Source organism: Neodiprion pinetum, chromosome 6, assembly GCF_021155775.2.
Source record: "Neodiprion pinetum isolate iyNeoPine1 chromosome 6, iyNeoPine1.2, whole genome shotgun sequence".
NCBI lineage: Eukaryota > Metazoa > Arthropoda > Insecta > Hymenoptera > Diprionidae > Neodiprion > Neodiprion pinetum.
Genome location: NC_060237.1, coordinates 20,171,344 through 20,191,291, shown reverse-complemented (window position 1 = coordinate 20,191,291; position 19,948 = coordinate 20,171,344). Strand labels below are relative to the sequence as shown.

At 41.3% G+C, this 19,948-nt stretch overlaps 1 protein-coding gene across 4 annotated transcripts in view; it reads right to left on the bottom strand.

The window, feature by feature from the left end:
• LOC124221153 (furin-like protease 1) overlaps positions 1-18,294 on the bottom strand; it is a 140,583-nt gene extending 122,289 nt beyond the window's left edge. For all 4 annotated transcript variants that reach the window (XR_006883750.2, XM_046630880.2, XM_046630881.2 and 1 more), the window contains exon 1: positions 16,501-18,294. Coding sequence is in view for 3 of the 4 variants with exons in the window: in XM_046630880.2 (XP_046486836.1) it covers positions 16,501-16,710 (210 nt within the window). In the remaining variant the exon portion in view is untranslated. The remainder of the gene's footprint in view (positions 1-16,500) is intronic.
• Between the last annotated feature and the right edge of the window lie 1,654 nt (positions 18,295-19,948).

Here is a 19,948-nt window from a genome sequence, read left to right as displayed (position 1 = left end):
TCGCGGTAACTAAAGAATCTTCGCCCGACTCTGAGAATACTTCGGGACGATTAATTAAAAGTCGCGGTAAGAAGAGAGAAAAGAGAAAAACTTAAACACAGCAAACTTTCGCGCTCAACAGTTTAAACGGAGCGTCGGCTACTCGTGCTGAGAATTTTAGTACACGGTTTAACTAGTAGGAATGGGTATTTTAAACGTTAAAATATGCAAATCGTACACGGTTAAGATATGGTGAACTGCTTCTTCTCGGATAAGAAGCAGGGTGTACAGCTATATATACCATATAAGCGTAGTTCCAAAAGGAAGTCAATGTTTATCTGCAAAGATAACACCGGGAGGTTTTCGTCCTTCCTTTATCCACTCAACTTCGTGCTGTTAAATAATTTCCCACCGTGCCCGACCAGCAAATATTATGTACATATTTCACGATACCGTTGGTGTATAATTTGATCATTTTTTTTTATCAGAAAAAAAAGCGTTACAAACTTCTCCAGATCTTTACTAACGCTCAAAAAACACCGTGCAGCGAAATAATGCTACCTCGGTTATTATCGCAAGGCCCGACTAGCTGGAGAAAATAATATACTCAAGTTTGTACATATTTACGTCAACCTACGTTACGTATGTACTGCGTGTCTGCCGCATGAACCAAAGAAGAAGAAGAAGAAGAAGAGATGCGGTCTTGTGTTAATGAATAATGAAACGTTGCGAGGAGGTACGAATACCAAAGGATGCGAACCTGGGCAAATTCACAACTACGGCAGGAGCAACGGCAGTAAGACTCAGCCTAGCGAGACACGCTGTCGCGTGTTACCGCATTTCTAATGCAGATGCCCGGAATACCAACACAGAGACCGTATAATTCTTTTATTCGGTACACAAGTTGTGGTTGGTAAATAAAACTACACGGCATCGCAGATTTTCTCATCACGATTTCAAACTACGATCATGATTTTCCCTCAAATTTCGTGAAACGTTGCTGCGCCAAGCGCAAATATACGTAGAAACTAGAAGAAAGAAACGGCAAAACTGGAAATCTTAAAAGGGACAAAGGACTTGTACAAAGTTCGTTGAATCGGTACAAAGACAGGATTACCAAAGACCCCTATTTCACTTTGGGTGCCTGGACAATTGTGAATACAGGAGAAAAATTGGATACGGGAGACACACTCGCTTACAAAACCTTTGTAATCCCGAGGTGAGTGACACAACATGGTTTTTGGATTTACGAGGATACGAGTACCTCGGCATGGCGCAGCCGCATCCCATTCGCATTCGGTGGAATAGACGTTAAACTTTCCCTGCGTCGTCGTTTCGTACAATCACAACGATCTTTACGAGGCATATACAAGGCACCTAAACGAACAGTTTAATATGCCGAGGAAGCACGGCTCTGTACTGAAATTAGGATACATATCTCTAGTTTTCATCGTCTCCCTCATCAGCATACTTATTAAAGTCAACTGAAAAGAAGAAGAAATAACAGTTGCTTAATTTAAGTATCAGACTCTCGGGCATCGCAGAGATCATCTTTCGGCATAAATAATGTACCAACCTTCCACCGACGAATAGAAGACTGAAATTTATAAGCCTCGACACGTTTCAGATGAAAATTGATAACCGATGTTATTTTAGCTGCTTATTTTCGAAACAATATACATCCTTTTACACATCGGAGTATCACAAACTAGACTGGAAACGGTATAATACGATCATGGTCAATCTGTGGCAATTTATCGTCCGATCCGTCCGGTGGCACGATATATAAGTATTTATTTTACTATCAGTATTCATTATTCGTCATCAGCAGCTTCTTGCGCTAACGATGAATATCATATAACGAAAAGAACGACGCACGCGACGGTGTAAAAGAAAAAATAAAAAAAATTTCATCCTATTCTCATCTCTGGAAAGAGAGAGAGAGAAAAAAAAAGATCTCTTCTCTTACCGTCTCTCTTCCTTTTCACTTCGGCAGACTTAAACCGTTGGCATTTATAATAATGCTGTACCTTGATTCCTCGACGAATCCTTTACCGTTTAAAGCTTCAAGTTTTCTCCCTATTCACTAAACGTTAATGAGCGACCCGTAAAGAACGGTCGACTGTAATTGCGCGATTATAATGTGTATACGTGAGAGTTTAAAAACTCAATTTTTATACATTGCAGTATAAAAGCAGGTGGTACATCTTGGGTAGTAAATTAATCAGTTGCATTATCTTTCATCCCTCAAATTAGTTCCATCAGGAATTAGTTGATACGATCGATTCCCTGGATTCAGCAAGTTTTTAATACTTCTTTTTTTTCTTCAAGTATTCCGAATAAAGGTTAGAAAAAACGTTATAGGTATCCCCAAAAAGCACTTTACGTATCAGCAGCAATATACTTGAGCATAAAAAATATTGAAATCAAAATCCTTACTGCCAGTACGTAAATTCTTTTGTAAAAACAGGAGATCAAAAAGAAAAATAAAAAAAGAAATTAAAAATAATGGAGCAAATAAAAAAATCAGAGTTGGTTTCGCGAAGTCTATTTATAGGCAACGATACTTTAATGGAAAAATGATACGTCAGTGAGTCTACGAACAATATAAATACTGTTCGATTCCATTGGCTTTTGTTTATTTAATGAGATGTTAATACCACTTAATATAAGATCGAGGCCTACGAATGGGGATATCCGTTAATTCTCGAGCCAAAGTAGGGACGAGGTAGGCAGGTAGTTGATCGTCTCGAAAGTATTTGCCGTATTTCGACCCTGGATTTTAGAGCGGTCAACCCACCTGCCTACCTACCTACCTACGTTCCTTCCTTCCCATCATGCTTGGGTGAAAAGTCCGCGTTTCTGGTATTATACAAATATTCCTGGTCGGTCCAAGGTCGGTGAAATAAAGGGATAGAGAAGAAGAAAACGGTCGCAGCAACAACGAGGAAAAGGACCGAGAGGAAGACGGGCGGAAAGAGGAAAAGAAAATGGCGAGATGTGTGTGCAAGTCGAAAATCCTCCAACAATTCCACGTATGGTAGTAAACAGTGAGACTATGTAGGTGACATACTGAGAAAAATTCAGTAAAACAGGCATCGTTAAAATAAGTGTTTGAATATTGTTGGGATTACGAAAAACGAGGTACGCCTAAACATTTTGCGCTATTGTCGATCCTTTTTTGGTAATTGCAACGCAAAATCAGTTTTCGAGGTTTACTCTACTTTTTTAGTTAAACAAGGCTTTAACGTCAATTTATCGTCGCGCAAGCATTAAATTTTCGCAACAGTTGAAAGAAAATATAGCAACAGTTGAAAGAAAATATAGCAACAGTGATCGTAACGAGAAAGAATAGTAACGGATACCAGACTTTCCGGTAACAGCTGCAAAACTAATTTTCATTTTGTACTCGGAACTATATTTCTCGATTGTGGTGAAAAACGAAAATAGTTAAGAACTGAGCGGTAACCGGAATTAAAAATTTCTCTCAGTGCAACTAGATTTACGGAGCAGTTACACCCTTCCCTTCAGGATTATTCTTACAACCGAGCAGGAAAAGTGACAAAGAGGGACAGGGTAGAGAGACAGAGAGAGAGAGAGAGAGAGAGAGAGAGGGAGTGAGAGAGAGAGAGAGAGAGAGAGATGATCGTAACAATTCCAGATCGCCGCCTTTTCGCGTCTTCTAATTAAACCAGCGCAAAGTCTCTCGACTTCATATTTCACAAAATTAGAGTGAAGCTATAATTTGCTCGACGTGCAGCGGCATCAGACCACTAATTAGTGTCCCGATTGCACAGAGCGTGGTTGAATTAGAAAATGGCAAAGGATTAGCATCATTCGTCAGGCAGGCTCGTTGTATAAGGGATACACTTATACCTATAAATGAATGTCCTCTCTATCCTCCAAAGAGCTTCGTAGCCACTCTGTGGTGAACGATTCGCGATTTGGAACAAAGCTCGAGGATTGAAAGCAGGCTGGGAGTATAAGAGTAATTCACCGTTTCTGGTGCGAATTCGAGCCGAGAGAATTTCCATTGACGCCCTGCGGTTCCGGAAATACGTATTCGAGGTCCCGTTCCTTCCATTCAACTATCGCCAAATTAGATCTGAGACAAACAGCGCCGGTTACCAGTCCGCAAATGTCGTTCATTCGCGCCAAAGAAACGCCGTTGTGTGTTTCGGATTAAAGCCCGGCATTGCGTTCCACCATGTAAATGGTCCGTCTGATGATATGAGCCCTTAATTATCAAGCACCAAGGGGTTTACTCGACGCGTATACAGAGATCTTCTCCATTCGACGAGGTTGAAGATGGTAACGTTACGTTAACGATGCATGTTTAGGAAAATCGTTACTTCGCAGCAACCCTAGGACTGTCTGACATTCGGCTAGTGAATCATAAAAAAGATGATATGGTCATATTTTGAACATTCAACGCATTGAAAGTCTTTCTAAAATTGCACAACGATTGACTCCGTGATGTTTCGTTACGTCAACGTCACTAACATCAACATGGTTCCATTCTATCGTCTGATATCATCAGACACAAAGGGAATTACTATGAAGGTATCGGTGCCGGTCAAGGGGATGATCATGGTGTTCCGAGGAACGACCGCATTACGCTTGCCCATGGATTAATAAAGACCATGAAACCGGCACGTGTATGTAAGCCTGGCGTTTGATAACCCCAAAGCCATATCGAAAGTTTATACCAGTTAGGTGGTCGAGCAGCTAGAATTGCGGGTGAACATTGCCATGCGCCCGGGTAGAGAGAACGATATAATTGGCTTGGGTATATACATATAATACAGTTACCTACTTCCAGCGTTCACCAATATGGCGCAGGGCTTGCAATTAAACCGCGTCTCTAATTCCGGCAATCGATGTGTACACGCGCAGCTTTCATACAGTTCCATAAAGTTTTCCAAGTGACACTGGAGAACCCGAACCGGCAACTAATTAGCCACGCGTGAGGGATCCAAAACCGTATTTCCATAGTTGGGACGACTGTGATTAAGGCAAACTCGTAGATGATACCTACTGCAAGTTACACAATATTTCCACCAGACCAGGAAGAGAGACCTTCCTCGGTTTATTTATCAGCCGAATCGCGATGAGATTCGGGAGTGACGACCTAACCTGTTTTAGATATTTGTCAACGGGCATCGGGTTGACGATGGACGAAGAGAGGAGGCGAGTGTTCGTACAACGATCAATTCAGTGAATCTCCTCGTTTTCCTCGTCGGTGGTCAAGTAACGAAAATATTGTCTCATTTTTATGTGCATTTCATACGTTCCTGTTTGTTTTCCCGCGCGTGGTTGAGGATGGAAAAAATAACATTCTGCTTGCGGTCTGTGATCGCGGTAGACTGAATATCGGCATATAAACTGCCGTGCGTATTACTTTTCACTCTATAATCCGCGATGGATGTTACGCAACGTAACTGCACTACAGTTGTTACGAATTTTTTCAATCTAGAGGATTGCAAATTTAAACGGTAAGCTGATGGCTCTTGTTCTTTTTCGCCGCCATGTTTGTTATACATAACCATACGTCGAGTCGCAATTAAAACCGAAAGGATAATGAGAAAGGGAAACGATAATCGAATAATAACGATCGTCTTCAAGATAGCTCCGAACTATCGCATAGTGGCTCTGAGGTTTGCCCCTGTAGGGAGAGTCGAAGTTCAGAATTTTGGGTAGGGTAAAGTTGTATCGTCGCCCCGGAGAAATGCTGCATCGGTGAATATCCAAAGTGATTACTAAGAGCTTATATAGCCGGGAAGCAGACATTACATAAGCTTAAATAAGGAAATATTGGTTGGTCGAATGCTTTGTTGGGATTAATTAGAAACGTGACAAACGTGCAGCATGTAACACGACACTTTGCGTAACGGTTTCAACACTGCGATTCAAATACAAAGAATCGTTGTACAGACACGTCAAGGTGAAACGAAACCCAGTGGCGTTCGTCATGGAATCAACATGCCATGAATGAAAGAAGAAAAAAAAAGACAGACTTGAGACGCGAATTTTAATTTCAAAACAACGGACTATGAGCACGATCATAGTGAACAAACTTGGCACGATAATCAAAGTTCCTTCAATACGTGTAGTTTGAATACCATACATGAATGGTCAATTGAACTACTTGCACGGTTAACATTCTATCAATTTCAACAAATTCAGTACTATTTGAATAGATTGTGAAAAACTTTCTTGCTTCCATGACCATTGTCATATAAAGTCTCCAAGGTAAAAACCACTTTAGTCCACTCGGACTGATTTCAAGAAAAATGCAAATTAAAGTTTGCTCTCTCGAAACTTGTACATTCCAAACCAATTCTTCTGGCGGATGAACTGATGCTGATTTTCCTATTCAACGGTGACATCTTGTTAAAAATCCTCTCTAATGCCGAAACAATTGTATCGCTAACTGGTTGCCGATAAAAAAAAATAGACTTAAGCAGTGGTTTTTCCCCTGGTCTCTTCATACGTTAGTTAAAGTCTGATATTTTTATTGAAAAATGCTTAGTTTCCCCGAAGTTTTCCCTCAAGAATTTCCGCACGCGACAAGATAGAACCAGCTGTTTCTCTATATCCGCGGTGAAAAATGACTGTTATACATGGAACACGGCCCTGATGCGATCCATTCACTCTTCAACGCGTCGTTGCCGGGCTTCGAGGTCCGCGGAGTGACTCGAAGGTGGGAGACAAAGAGTCGCCTCAAAATAGAGAGATAGAGAGAGAGAGACAGAGAGAGAGTAACAGTTCCGCGAGTGACAAGCCTTGACAACCGCGGGTCGAACGGTGGCCTAGACTCACCTAGACTCACCTAGTCTCACCTGCAGGGACTCAGTTGGTCGGTTCTGACCCTGAATCAAGCGCCTGGGAAGGTGCTTGAGGCTCAAGTGTCGAGAGCCATGCACGTGGGTGAATCCAAGGAACGTTGACTCGAGAACTGACATTCACGGTTCACGGATTGCATTTTCACACGTAACGAAGACTTCTCGAATATATTTACATCGAATAATAATACCCGTTTTATAATTTTCCATCGTTGCTTTTTAACGGGGTATTTCTGCCTCGTTAATACTGCACGCGAAATAACGTAGTGAGGTGTAAAAATTATCAATACTTCGCGAAAAAAAGGTTTTCTTTCGTTGATGTGATCATGTATCACACTTACTACACTCTCTCTCTCTCTCTCGCTTTTTATCAAGTCCAAATTCACAGCGATATGTTTTTGATTGAACTAGTTATTCAGCAGCTGCAGGACTGTCGGTATAAATTTCAGTAAACCGTGATACAACATCAACATTATACGCGTATTTTGGAAACTCAACTTCTTCAAAGTTGTTCTAACGTTGGAAAATAGTTGTGTTCCTATCAACGTTGGGTTAACGTTAAGAACTGAATTTCCACGCACGTCAAGTTATCACCGAAATGAAAGTTCAAAGGCCATAGCAGTACCGTCACTCTCTCAGTGATTTCGCATCAAAGAAGTGACACTACCATAGGGGTTATTATTCGAAATCGAGCCACTCTCGCATCCCTTCTGTTCGACGGTAGCCAGGCGCATACAGCATGTGAAAGATGTGTGAAACGAAGAGGAAAATCTCTCCGAACGTTACGTGGGAGCATTCTAACTGTCCTGTTTAATCTAGCGTTATCCCACCCCGTTGTCACCATTTTTGTGTTACGTCGAGATAGATATTTGTCTCGCTTTGACGTACCGAATAAATTCTCCGACAATCTTTTGCACGCTTTCGTCTTCCCCGCAACTCCCAACTGCAAGTAAATATAATCGATGCAACGATTATTCGAGTTTGAAAAATGGTCGATTATACTCGTTAATCGGGCAAAAATAATCGATTATTTTCGTTCATTCTCAAGACCCACAACATTTGTCGCAAACAAAAATCGTACGCTTCGAAAAAATCTGCCATTCTTGGTAAGATTGCTGGAGAACAATAAATAAGCAAAAAAAATCTTTATCTTCGCAACTATTTGGCGCTGTTTCGAGTCTTAGATATACTTTTACGACACATTTCATTGCCCGTGAGATAGAAGACTCGTAAAATGACCGTCGCGCGACTATTCTGCATATGTTCAAGGAGAACATGCATAAATGCATTCGCGCTAGAGAATTGCGTCACGGTCGCTGAACGTGCAAGCACGACGTAACTCAAGCTTCGGACCTTAGGGCGAACCTCTTCGTGTTGCACGTGGCCTGAGTGCGTGTCGGCGTATGGACACGTAATCTTATCGAAGACTCGCGAGTCTCTCCAGACGGAACCTGAAATACGGTCACGATTTCCCGGATTGTCCCGGTATTTTTCTCGATATATATACATTACCTCTTTTTTCCTCTGACGGTATTCCGTATTTATCTACGCGTTCATTCGAGTCGCATCTTCTTAAGCACCGAAAGCTTTTCGGCATTTTGCCTCGTTCTGCGCGTATAGGATTTATTTCTTTTACAGAGCTCAATAACGTCAGCCGAATAAGAAAAGCAGGATCAATAAGCAGGCAGTTTTTGATATGTTTTTAGTTATAAAAACGTCTAGTACTGGTGGCAAATCGATTTCAGTCGTACATGAAATATTTATTTTGCTACACGCGAATGTTTGTTTCGATACATTCTATATTTATTAGTTTCTTCAAATTTTTATTTCGTCGAACAAATATTTAGTTCTGTCCGTCGAAATTGGAAAAAAAATCTATTTATTTCGATTAAATTCTTATACTGCGATCAAGTTGGTACTTGACAAACAGATACGTTGACATTATACATCGAAAATATCATCTACCTTCAAAATTTTATTCCCGTCAATATTTGCCGCAGCTTTCAAGCGCGTGATAATTCAACAAGATATTGTATCGTTAAACAATCTTTCGCATAAACGGTATTTTCATGCAGACTATATAACATCGCAATGACTGATAAACTCTAGTCCAAGTGATACATTATCGACACACAGATACGTAATCAGTCTACAAATATTTTCTGCAATCAATACATCATCCATGGTCGCGCATGGCACAGGAAACGTCGTTATTAATTAATTCTTTTTCCTCTTCTTTCCTCTCATTCAATGTTAATCTGCAGAAAAAATCCATCAAACCAAAGAAAAACCACAATTAAAATCCAGTTCTTTTACCTGTCGAGTTGATAATCGAGATGCCGCGATCGCGAAGATTGGCGACGAAATCAGTCGGTGGAAAAACACCGCAAGTGTGAGCATCGTTCGCACAATATTGCAACGTACAATATTGTTGCGCAATTTCTGTTGAGATTAACCTCGGAACTTATCAGATTGCATTACATGAAACCAAGAACCCGATACCTGAACGTTAGAAATTCAACACCACTCCAGGTAGATGAAACACAGAATCACGATTATCATCGTCATCGTCGTCGTTATCGCGTCGTTGCATTTCACACGCGTTACGTTCAAGAGCATAGATCAAACCGGAGAATGGAAGCGACAGGAGTATAAGGTTGTAATTCTCAGGTGCCTCTACACGGAGACTCGCCTTTGAGAATATACACGTGTATACGTATAAAATACTTGTCGCAAAGAATATTTCGGTCTTGTACGCATGCGCGAAGACGAGCGACGGTACAATCAGCGTGATGGGAAAGTCGCAAGGTTCGGCAATAGTTGCTTTCAAGGTGGATATCGGAGGCGAACGAACCAAGGAAGGTGGACGAATGGAGGATTGCAATGGTGCTGAAAGTCGAGGTAAATAACATCGAATTTTGTTTTGTTCCTCTTTCGACCCCGATCTAGGTATACGTCGCGTTTCTTGCTGCTCGCTAGCCTTGATGTAAATCCAATGTACGTTGGTGTTCTGACGAAATACGAATTTCCGTAACGATATGTGTATGTAATTATGTATATATGTATATACGTATATATTGCATACGTATATACAGGTACATTTGTAGGTACACCGGCAGGATTTAATATATCACCAATTTCAACGGCGACTGCGTGTTTTCCTTTGCTTATTTAATTTTTTTCGCCTCGATTTTCGTGGGATAATTTCCAATTTATATTAATGAATTTTATCGTTTTGCACACAACAACCGGTACGGTCCTCTCTCAATCTCACGCTCTCTTTCTCGCGAGTATTTTTCATACCGTTGGTTCGATTCTTCTCGATGGTAATAAACAATAAAAATAATGAAAGAAAAATAGAAAAAAAAAAAAAAAATTTGATTTGAAGTACACGGTAGAACAGAAGTGCAGTGAAGTAAGTCAAATTCCGGTTCGTTCTACCAATAAACGTATCACATATAACCGCCGTGATACAATCGAGGTCGGCAACATTTTTGTTCTCCCACAGCGTGTAACTATAGTTGTACTTAAGCTGCCGATTTGTTTCAATAATTTTGTATGTCAGGGTTCGGCCGCTAAGAACGTCAAAGATTTACGAACTTTGAACAGATCGAGTGCAATAATGAGGAAAAACAAGCAAATCAGCTCAATCAATTCGCAAGAAATCATTCATCTGTAGCCAAGATCGATTTGTCGATTTAAATCCGGTCTAATATTCTTACTATTCCCTTTTACTTTGTTTCTCATGGCAGCGCAAGCGTAACAAATTAAATTTAATCGTAAACCAGAAACTGACTTTGGGGCAAAAGAGAAACAGAGATACTCACTGCAAGCGAAAACAAAAGCAAATTTAAGGGCAACCCCTCGACTCTGTGAAAAGTGAAAAGCTTTCAAGAGTCTAAACTCTCTTTCAAGAGTTCACGGAGCCATATTGATTTTCGTTCAGTCGACAAGTGAAGAAATTTTCTACACTTTACAAATGTTTCGCGATCCTTTAATATACCGATGTTTTTTACAACATAATTTGTACGTATACTCGAAATAAAATAATTCAACAAATTTCTTCCGTTTTACATTCTCTCATCGTGATGGCGGTAATAATTACGTCGACTACGACGTTCCCACCAAACTGTAACATTGATTGTGACACGGAAAAAATTCCTAGATATGTTTCTCATGTAATACCTATAAGTACGTGACTGCTTTCACTTTTCATCATTAACAACTGTAACCACTCACGGTAAATGGTTTCTTGTATCAAATTTTCGTTTAATTCCAAGAAATACTTGGGCGTTAATATAGCCAGAAAACATTAAAATCGTATCAAAAACACGAGTGTTTATTAATTTTCAACCTTTTTTCGTGTTACTGATATTGGGTAGAGTCTGCGTTATTCGAATTAGCCTCGATTAACTTCTATCAAATGTACAAATGTTGTTTCATCCGTGTTCACCTTCATCGGCAAATAACGCTGTTGATAGTTTATAAAACGGTTATGAAACTTTTCCCATAACGAATGGTTTAAACGACGCGCAGCCAATGCACCCTGAAAATTCAACTCCGACTAGAATACGAATAAAAATAGGGTGTCTCTTTCTCTGCTCGCTCATTCGTAACGAACAACAAGTCTCAAGTCGAACTTGACTCTTTTCCGACCGAGCGGCGGGTCCTTTGAATATCGAAGTGCAGGTACCTCTCGACAACGTCATAAGTGTCAGCAAAAAAGCGTCTCGACAATCTCGCATAGAGAATACGTAATTGGGTACGCGATTCTCCCCTCTCGTCTAGATCGAGAAATGACACAGCCAGCGTAGCAGAGTCACACAGTCAAGAGAATGGGAGATAAGAGGGCCAAGCCTTTCCTAACCGAGCCGCGAGTCCTGCCGACCCAACAGAGTCCGAAGTTAGACTCGCCGCGAAGAAACAAGGGGGATATATAGTAAAGAAAGAAAGAGACGAGGGGACTCGGAGGCGTCGAAGAGATGGAAAAGCCGGTTGAAGGCAAGGCTTTGGACCGGTCTAACTGCTCGATGTTCCGCCTGGCCAGAGTCTAGACTCTGGAGTCATAGACGATCATCTCGATAGGAGGACGAGGATGAGGAGGATAAGGAGAAGGACCCGACCCACGTCTTGAGAGGCTTAGCGCTCGGCTCTTACGATTAACTGCTCTCCTCTCCTCTTTTCCTCCGTCATTTTGTTCGGTTTCCATCGAACATCTCCGCCTTTGGTCGCTGACAGCAGAAGCAAAGAAAGTACTGAAAACGATCGGAAATTATTAACCTTTCAATTCGTGTTATCGAAGGATTCGAATAAGTAATATTCGTTGATCGAGCCTCGAGAACGACGCCTGATCGGAACAATAACAATATATATATATATATATATATATATATATATATATTTTTTTTTTTTTTCTTGCTTTTTCTATTTAAAAAAGTATCGATAATTTTTCAGTACTTACGGTAGAAAACCTGCCCACCGGTTGGAATATTGATGATCGAAAAAATAATCACTATCGTCAGTCTCGCGTAACGCTACCTAATCCAACACGATCTATCCCGACCATTTATTACAAAATCCTGCCGGAGTTTTATCAATTTTCTAAAGAATCCCGGTTAACACCGGAGCACTGCGAGTTATTTCACGACCTACATACGCATGCAATATCCGTCGTATTAGCGGACGTAGTCGCGTTATCTACCAACCGCGTTTGGTTATGCACGACGACGGCTGCAAAAGAGACGCTGAAAGTATTGAAATTCATTTGTTCATCTCTTGTTTCTTCATCTTTGCGACAAAACTACACGACGTAAGTCGCACATCGAATATACGATAAGTAGATCGTTCGTAATTATTCTACAACCACAAAGTGTACGTAAGATGTATCTCATGTATAAATCATTAGCCAAGAGTAAAAGTTGCAGGAGAGGTGTAAAAAAAAAAAAAAATAATTAATTATTATAATATTGAGATAAAAATAAGTATTATAGCATTATAATATTTGTAGTGCAGATTTTTTTTTTTATTTTCTTCATTACGCACAGGTGTAATCATAATGTAAGATAAATCCACGAGAGGGTTTTTATTTTTATTTACTCCATTACGACCAAATGAATTTCATCTTGATTTTGTTACGAGGTTTCAATGTCGATCGACTGATCCGGCTTCCGGCAAACGGTGGAATAACTCGTGATTCAAATAACGTGGAATGCTGCTGGTCTGCCAGATTTAAAGACATCGGGCAAAACCGGTACAGCCTTCTCCCGAGTTACGCCTTTTATAGCGAGCCTTATAGCAGCCCATGCGTTATTACATCTCAGAGATCCCGTCTATTCATTTCCATAAACGTATGCATACAGACATGCATATATATATGTATATGCATTACCGAAATGTTATAATATTAGTTTATGCATGAAATTGTGGGAATGCAAGAACGCGCAGAGTATTAATTGTCTCGCCAAGAGAAAAAAAATAAGAACCTTGCGTTGATTTAAGACAATGCCAATAATGTCACGTATATATGATATTTAAACAAGAAAATTGACGATTCTTTTAACGCTGTTATATGATGTTTGCATCTGTTAAAAGTCCCATATGCGTGTATATATATGCGTGTATAAAATTTTTCAACACACGCTCATTCCAGCAGCGATTACTCAAACGCTGACGATGATGCGTCACCGTTTACATAAAAACTAGCGGTTCGGTAGAAGGGAAAGAAATGATATGAGTAGAAACATTTCATTATCACGACGATATGTCTGCGGCGTACATAATTCCGCAAATAAATCCGTATACGTTGTATAATTATCAGGCTGAAGTTAGTAACGTTAACGTAACGAAACCTTAGGATAAAAAATGTTCATCATTAGGCATTTCAAAATGACATTCGAGGAGTTGGATTTTCGAAATTGAAGTTTATTTTTTTTATAACGATTGACTAAATCTCGCCCATTTCTAAAGATGCGAAGTAGCGATTTTTCTTACAGTAACGTTGTAAACTTCATCCTTCCGTATAATTGGCATATAACAACGAGTTGCTCGACTGTCAAATATATCATATACACGCTGACTGAAAATTAGATGTTGCTTTACAGTTTGTAGAATCGATCGATAATTGAAAATGATGCATACGAGAAGAAAAAAATTCTCCGTAAAGAGCAAGATAATTGCGAACAACTATTATCAAGAAATTAAAGAGGAAAATGCAGTTGGCTTCAGAGGTTCCAGGACGGGGTGAAATCGTATCGGAATAAGTAGTATTACACGTAATAAAAGATGTTGGAAAAAGAAGAGGGATGAAGAAGAATAGAAGGAAGAAGAAAAACGCTGAGGAACAGAGGGAGAAAAGAGAGCTATAAGAGGAGGGAAAAAATACGAGGAGAAGATAAAATAAAGAATCAATACCGGCAGAGGTAGAGGACCTCTCTTCCTCCTTCGCCTCCGTATTCTCGTGTATGGTATTCCATACCTCTTCGATACAAAGTCTCCGGGCTGTCATCGAAACATTGAGATAAAATAAATAAAACAAATAAAGAAAGATAAAAAAAAAATTGCTCGCAGTCATAAAAGTCTACACGTATATACGTAAAAGTTGAAGAATTTTTCTCCTCAAGCAGTTTCTCTTCCTGTCTGTCTATCTGCCTGCCCCTACACACGGTTGAGAGAGACACGACTAACCAAGAGGTGAGTAAATATACCTCTCCGGTGCCGCATGTGCAGTTACCGCACACTCGATCGAGTTTATAACTTCGGCGTTGCGCCACGACGACGACAAACCGCAAGGCAGTCGATGGTTATTACGTATTTTATATTTCAAAGGGCGACCGAATGAACAACGGCGTAAAAAGTCAGCTGCTGCTTGCGACGCAAGACGGCTTGAATAGCTTTGCATTTCTCCATAGTCGTCTGATACATGAAACGGACGGGAAAGTTTCGCGCACTGTGAAACGCGAGGGTTGATTAATTCCGATTTCTTCTATTCTTCTTTTTCATTTAGTGACTGATTTATTGATGTTTCTTCATAAAGTTGGAAGAACGTTCCGGTTACCGTCGTACCAAAGACCTTTCAAATTGTGTACACTATAATTAAACTACGAAACGAAATTATGATTTACTCCTTCTAGTTCACTGAGATCCTCAAACTAAAAGTCATAACAGATCGGTGAAAGCGATTGTATTGGTACAACGAAGAGAGACTCAATGTAAGAGAGGTCAATGAGGAATATCAACAAACTCGCGAAGGCGGATCAAGAGGTGCAAGGATCTTTCACCAGATGTTTGTCAACAACTCGACTCGTATTTGAATTCAACTTTTGCTTTATTTACATGATTTTGTAAGATCCGGAAATCAGATTAGAATCGAAGATACGTTTGAAATGTGAGTGATTATTTTCGACGGTATAGTGATTTCAAGGAGCATTGATCGAAAATGGAGTTGTGCAAAAAACACCCAACACGCACCGACTGTGGCAATAATTATCAACGTTGTACACTGTACACTTTTCATTCCAAATTAGATATCTCGCGAAACTTATTTGCACCTGATATGCCGCAAGATTCGTGACGCAAGAGTATAATCTATATCTGTACAATCACGAGATTGCAGAATGATATTTGCCAGCACAAAAGAAGCGTATATAACATTACGTACCTGTGAGTAAGATTTATGAAGAAAAGTAGTCGACTTGTAGGTGAAAAATAAGTTACACGTGAATCGTGTGAATATTATGCTCGCATAATTTCAAACAGAGAAATTACGTGTGCCAGAGAACAATCGTGAGGGATAGAATTGATCTCTTGCGTCAATATCGGAAGTTTTGAAAATTGCTTTATCCGTTCTTACCAATCATATCGGTCTTTTCGAAGGCTTCCTTTACAGCATACGTTTGTAAATATATTATACAAACACCTGCGCGTGCCTTTGCAGCTCGTGTTACATTCGTCGGCGGTCGCGAATGACAAATACGGATGGCATATCGTCAGACTATCTCTGCGCGGTACAGTCAACAGGTTTAAAGAACAAGAGGAAACAACCAACGTTAAAAATGAATGAAGATTTAAAAGCACATGCTTAATGTTCTTGAAAAATACAAACGAATTGGTAGAGATATCAGCGAGGAGAGGTTTTCTTTGCGCCAATGATTTGGTAAGCAAGAATGAAACGAGACATCTCAACTTCGTAGAAATGAATCCGAGCAAATTTGTACGAAAAAGCTGAGAATTAAAAACAGTACCGAGTAAAATAATTATATAATTACAACGTTTTTTGACCGATCGCAGTGTTTTTGAGACCATTCTGCTCGCAGATCAGACATCCAGAATTTCTCTGAAAATCGTTCGAGAAATCTTGCATTATAGTATAATTTCAAACATCTGTCGTACCGTACCTTTAAAAATCTATAAATGCGTCCAACAACAAAAACGAGTAGCATCGCAAGATGAAAAACCCCATAGTTCAATCACTACGAAGTTTCTAATCATAAAACCTTTTCTCAAATTCTCAACATCGACTGTATAATTGCGAAACCCCGTTTTTCCTCAACGTTTCACAACGACGCGTCGACCCGATCACCAACTTCAAGCTCGCTTCTCTAAACCCGGTTTCGTTTCAGCCTTTGACTCATTGTCAGAGGCCTGTGCTTCTCACCGCTCGCAAAAGATTCTGACTCACCTTGTCCAAATATCGGAATCCATGATCGGCGGCGACCTGCTTGGCAACCTCGGGTCCTCCCTCGATGTGGGCAGCCCATTGGTTCGTGTAAGCGTCGACCGTTCGAGGTGCACAACAAACAACAATAACCACCACTAAAACTAAAACGGACCAAGTCCACTTCGCACAAACTGAAGCAGTCCTCCGCTGCACTTGAGCTTCGGCACTCATGACGAGGTCGGAGTAAAACTGCGGAGTGAGTGACTAAATCGTCGGTCGCCGGGCGTTTTTCCCCGAATTCCGTGGACCAGCGACCACGTGGTTTTGTTGGCGAAAAAAAAGAACGCGACAAGGGGGGGGGGGGGGGGGGGGATTCCCGTTACCCTTCGTCTAACCGTTCCGAACTTGTCCAATTATTCCCGCACTTCGACTATCCGGTTAGTTATCACTCGATCGCTTTACACGTGTTTATAGTGTTATATATTGTAAAACTTCGCACCACGCTGCGCGAAACAGCTTCGTTTTTTTTTTTCTCCAATGAAAAGCGAAAGGATCGGAGAGAATTGGGGGAGATGAGAAAAAAAAAAAAAAAAGCAACGCAACAAAAACGCGCGCTTGTGTTTAAAAATCTCTGTACGGTACGGAAAATCGTTGCCAAAGGTTCGACGAAGACGAAGTAGGGAATGATATCACTTGGTTGATTCAAGAGATGTCATCGCTGCTGCTGCTGATGATGATTATGATGACTACGACTAGCTGCTGCAACGTTGCTGGGATGCCGGGAAACACGCGACTAAACTGTTCGCTTCTAGTCGGCGTACTGAAATAGTGGTCATTTGCGATAGAGGTCAAGTTCCCCTCCCCCCCGCCGCCCACCATAACCGTCCGATTATTATTTTACGTTAGTGTTTTTTTTTTTTATTATTTTTTTTTTCTTGCCTCGTTCCTACTTCGTAAACCTCGTCGCTCGCAGCTCCGTTATCGATACGCGGAATAACGAAGTAACGAACACGCGTAAACAGATAGCGGGGAATTCACGAGTCGAGAAGTATTTTCACTTTCCTTGTTTCTCCGTTCGTGTTAATATTCCCCGATATGAATAATCCTCTGTTATTATTATCGCGCACAGTATCTTTACGTTGTTTTTTCTTATCTTTTGTTTTTATCTTTTACTTCAAATTACTTACAAGTTTACAAAATCAACCTCGGAACCGCACCTCGCGTTATCACGTGGCCGCGTTCATGACGAGGCAAACTTCACTCCGAACCCGTATCGTATCACAACCACCGACCTTTTCGCACCGCAACGGATTGATCACGGAAACAAAACTACACTTCGTCGTTATAGAATCCGTCCACCGATACGCTTGAACAGAATTCCGCACCCACGTCTACCTAAGATTTAAACGGTTCAAGTACCCTACGATGGGCAATTTCTTTACACCTACGTGGTATAAAAATAAAAACAAATAACAAACAAAAAAAAAAAAACAATCGCAAGTGTCACTCAATCGGCCCGGTAAATCCTACACGACAATGCATACATCACCCGCGAATTAACGCGTACTCAAAGGTCTTGGCGTGATTACGGTGTGAATTTTTTCGTCGGTTCAAACCAAAGCAATAAACAACCGAGGATATTCAACGTATAAACGTGCGTAACCCCGAGATTCGGCATAAGAATTCCGGCACCGCCTCGACTCGACCAGCGCCGTTTTATTATTCGTATCACCGCGGGGGAGGAGGAGGACGGGGGGGGAGGGAGCGGGCCGCAACGTGAGTTCCGTTAACGGTTCTCCGGGCTCAATACGAACTCCCCACGCTGGCGGAGCACGGCTGACTGCCGGCAGGACCGTTTCGGAGCACGGCCGAGGTTTACTCCCCCCCCCCCCCCCCCCCCCCCGCCCTTCTGTCCCTCCCGCTCAGCCGTCATCTTCCCCTTCTCTCGCTCTCTCGCCGATCTCCCTCCTTCCCCCTCCCTCCCCCTCCCTCCTTCCGTCGCTCCGATCCTCCGTAACGCCGCACTCCGTTTCGACGGCGCCGCTCAACGCGCGCGTGTCTGTGTGTGTGTGTGTGTGTGCATGTGCTTCTGCGTTCACCCCCGCCCCCCCCCCCCTCCCCACCCCGTTCCTCTATCGCGCTGTCCTTCCTTCTTTCGCTCTCTCTTTCTCTCTCTCTTTCTCTCGCCCGGCGCATCCACCGCCCACACTGGCTGCAACCTGCACCAAGGCGATGCGATGCGATGCCGTGCCGCGAAAGAGACAACCCGACGCGACGACTCGGTGAACGTCTATGGGTTTGTGGAGAGAAGTGGCACGGTATTTGGTAGCGTGTATGTGTACGGATTGTCTAGTCGCTTTAGTCGCGCTATTACAGGTTTGCCAACTTGGACGCTTTGACACCAGATCTGGTGTTTTTGGAAGTTAATTTTAAACGTTTTTTTCGGAGAGTTCGGACGTGTGTGAATTATTATGCTTTTAGAGGCTTGTAGGAGGTCTAGGGTTTTTCATTGTATCAAAATTTTGAAACAATTGGAAAATTCACGGATTGGATGCAGCATCGATAATTTTTTTTTTTCTGGTAATATTGTGTCGGTAGTGTATTCCAGACATGTTTCCGCGCATGCGCACAGACTTTCCGTCCTTACATCCGATCGGATATCCGTCTACCGATCTCAAACGCGAGACAACGATTGAGAGATAAATTTTACGTACAATTGCAACGAAAGATATGCCAAAATTTTTATTGCGTTATTAAAGCAAAGTGAATGTGGCTGCTTACCCAAATTTCAAACCACTTCGTCCCTCGTTTAGATGAGAAATTTGAATTGGACGGATTTCCATACAACGAGCAGATAATTATCTAAACTTCCGTTTCACTATTTCGTATGAAGAAACAAAAACACGGAGTAAACAGTAAACATATTTTCGCTGGCAATGACAAAGTGAACAGAGAGAACGTAATTGGAGCAAAAAATTTGTATTTTCTAAATATTTAGCACTTGCGTTTTGTCGATACACTTCTGCAAACACCGGTGCATTCGATATTTCGTTTTGAAAATTCGTGACATTTCAGTTGTTCTCAACGTCGTAACGATCGGCATCGTGGTTTAATAGACTCGCGTAATTAGTACAGCAAGTCCGATGTTTTCAAATACGAGATTGTTTTCTATATAACGTCAGTTTTCGTGACGTACTTTCCATGAGACAAACTGCATCCGCGATGCGTTGCGTTGCATGTGGATACCTTTCAACGCAACCGCGCATTCGTTTTACTGCGGCGCTATCTGCGCACGTACATGCATAATGCGCATACCTCACTAGCCTATAATACCACGAATTTGCCGTGTAAGCAGTATGGATACCGCCGAGTTTCTCCGGTAGTTTCAATACTGCAATCGATGTCTACTTGACCCGCGGTTTATCGTCGCAACTCCCCTTTTTACGATACACAAGTTGTTTTTTCATGG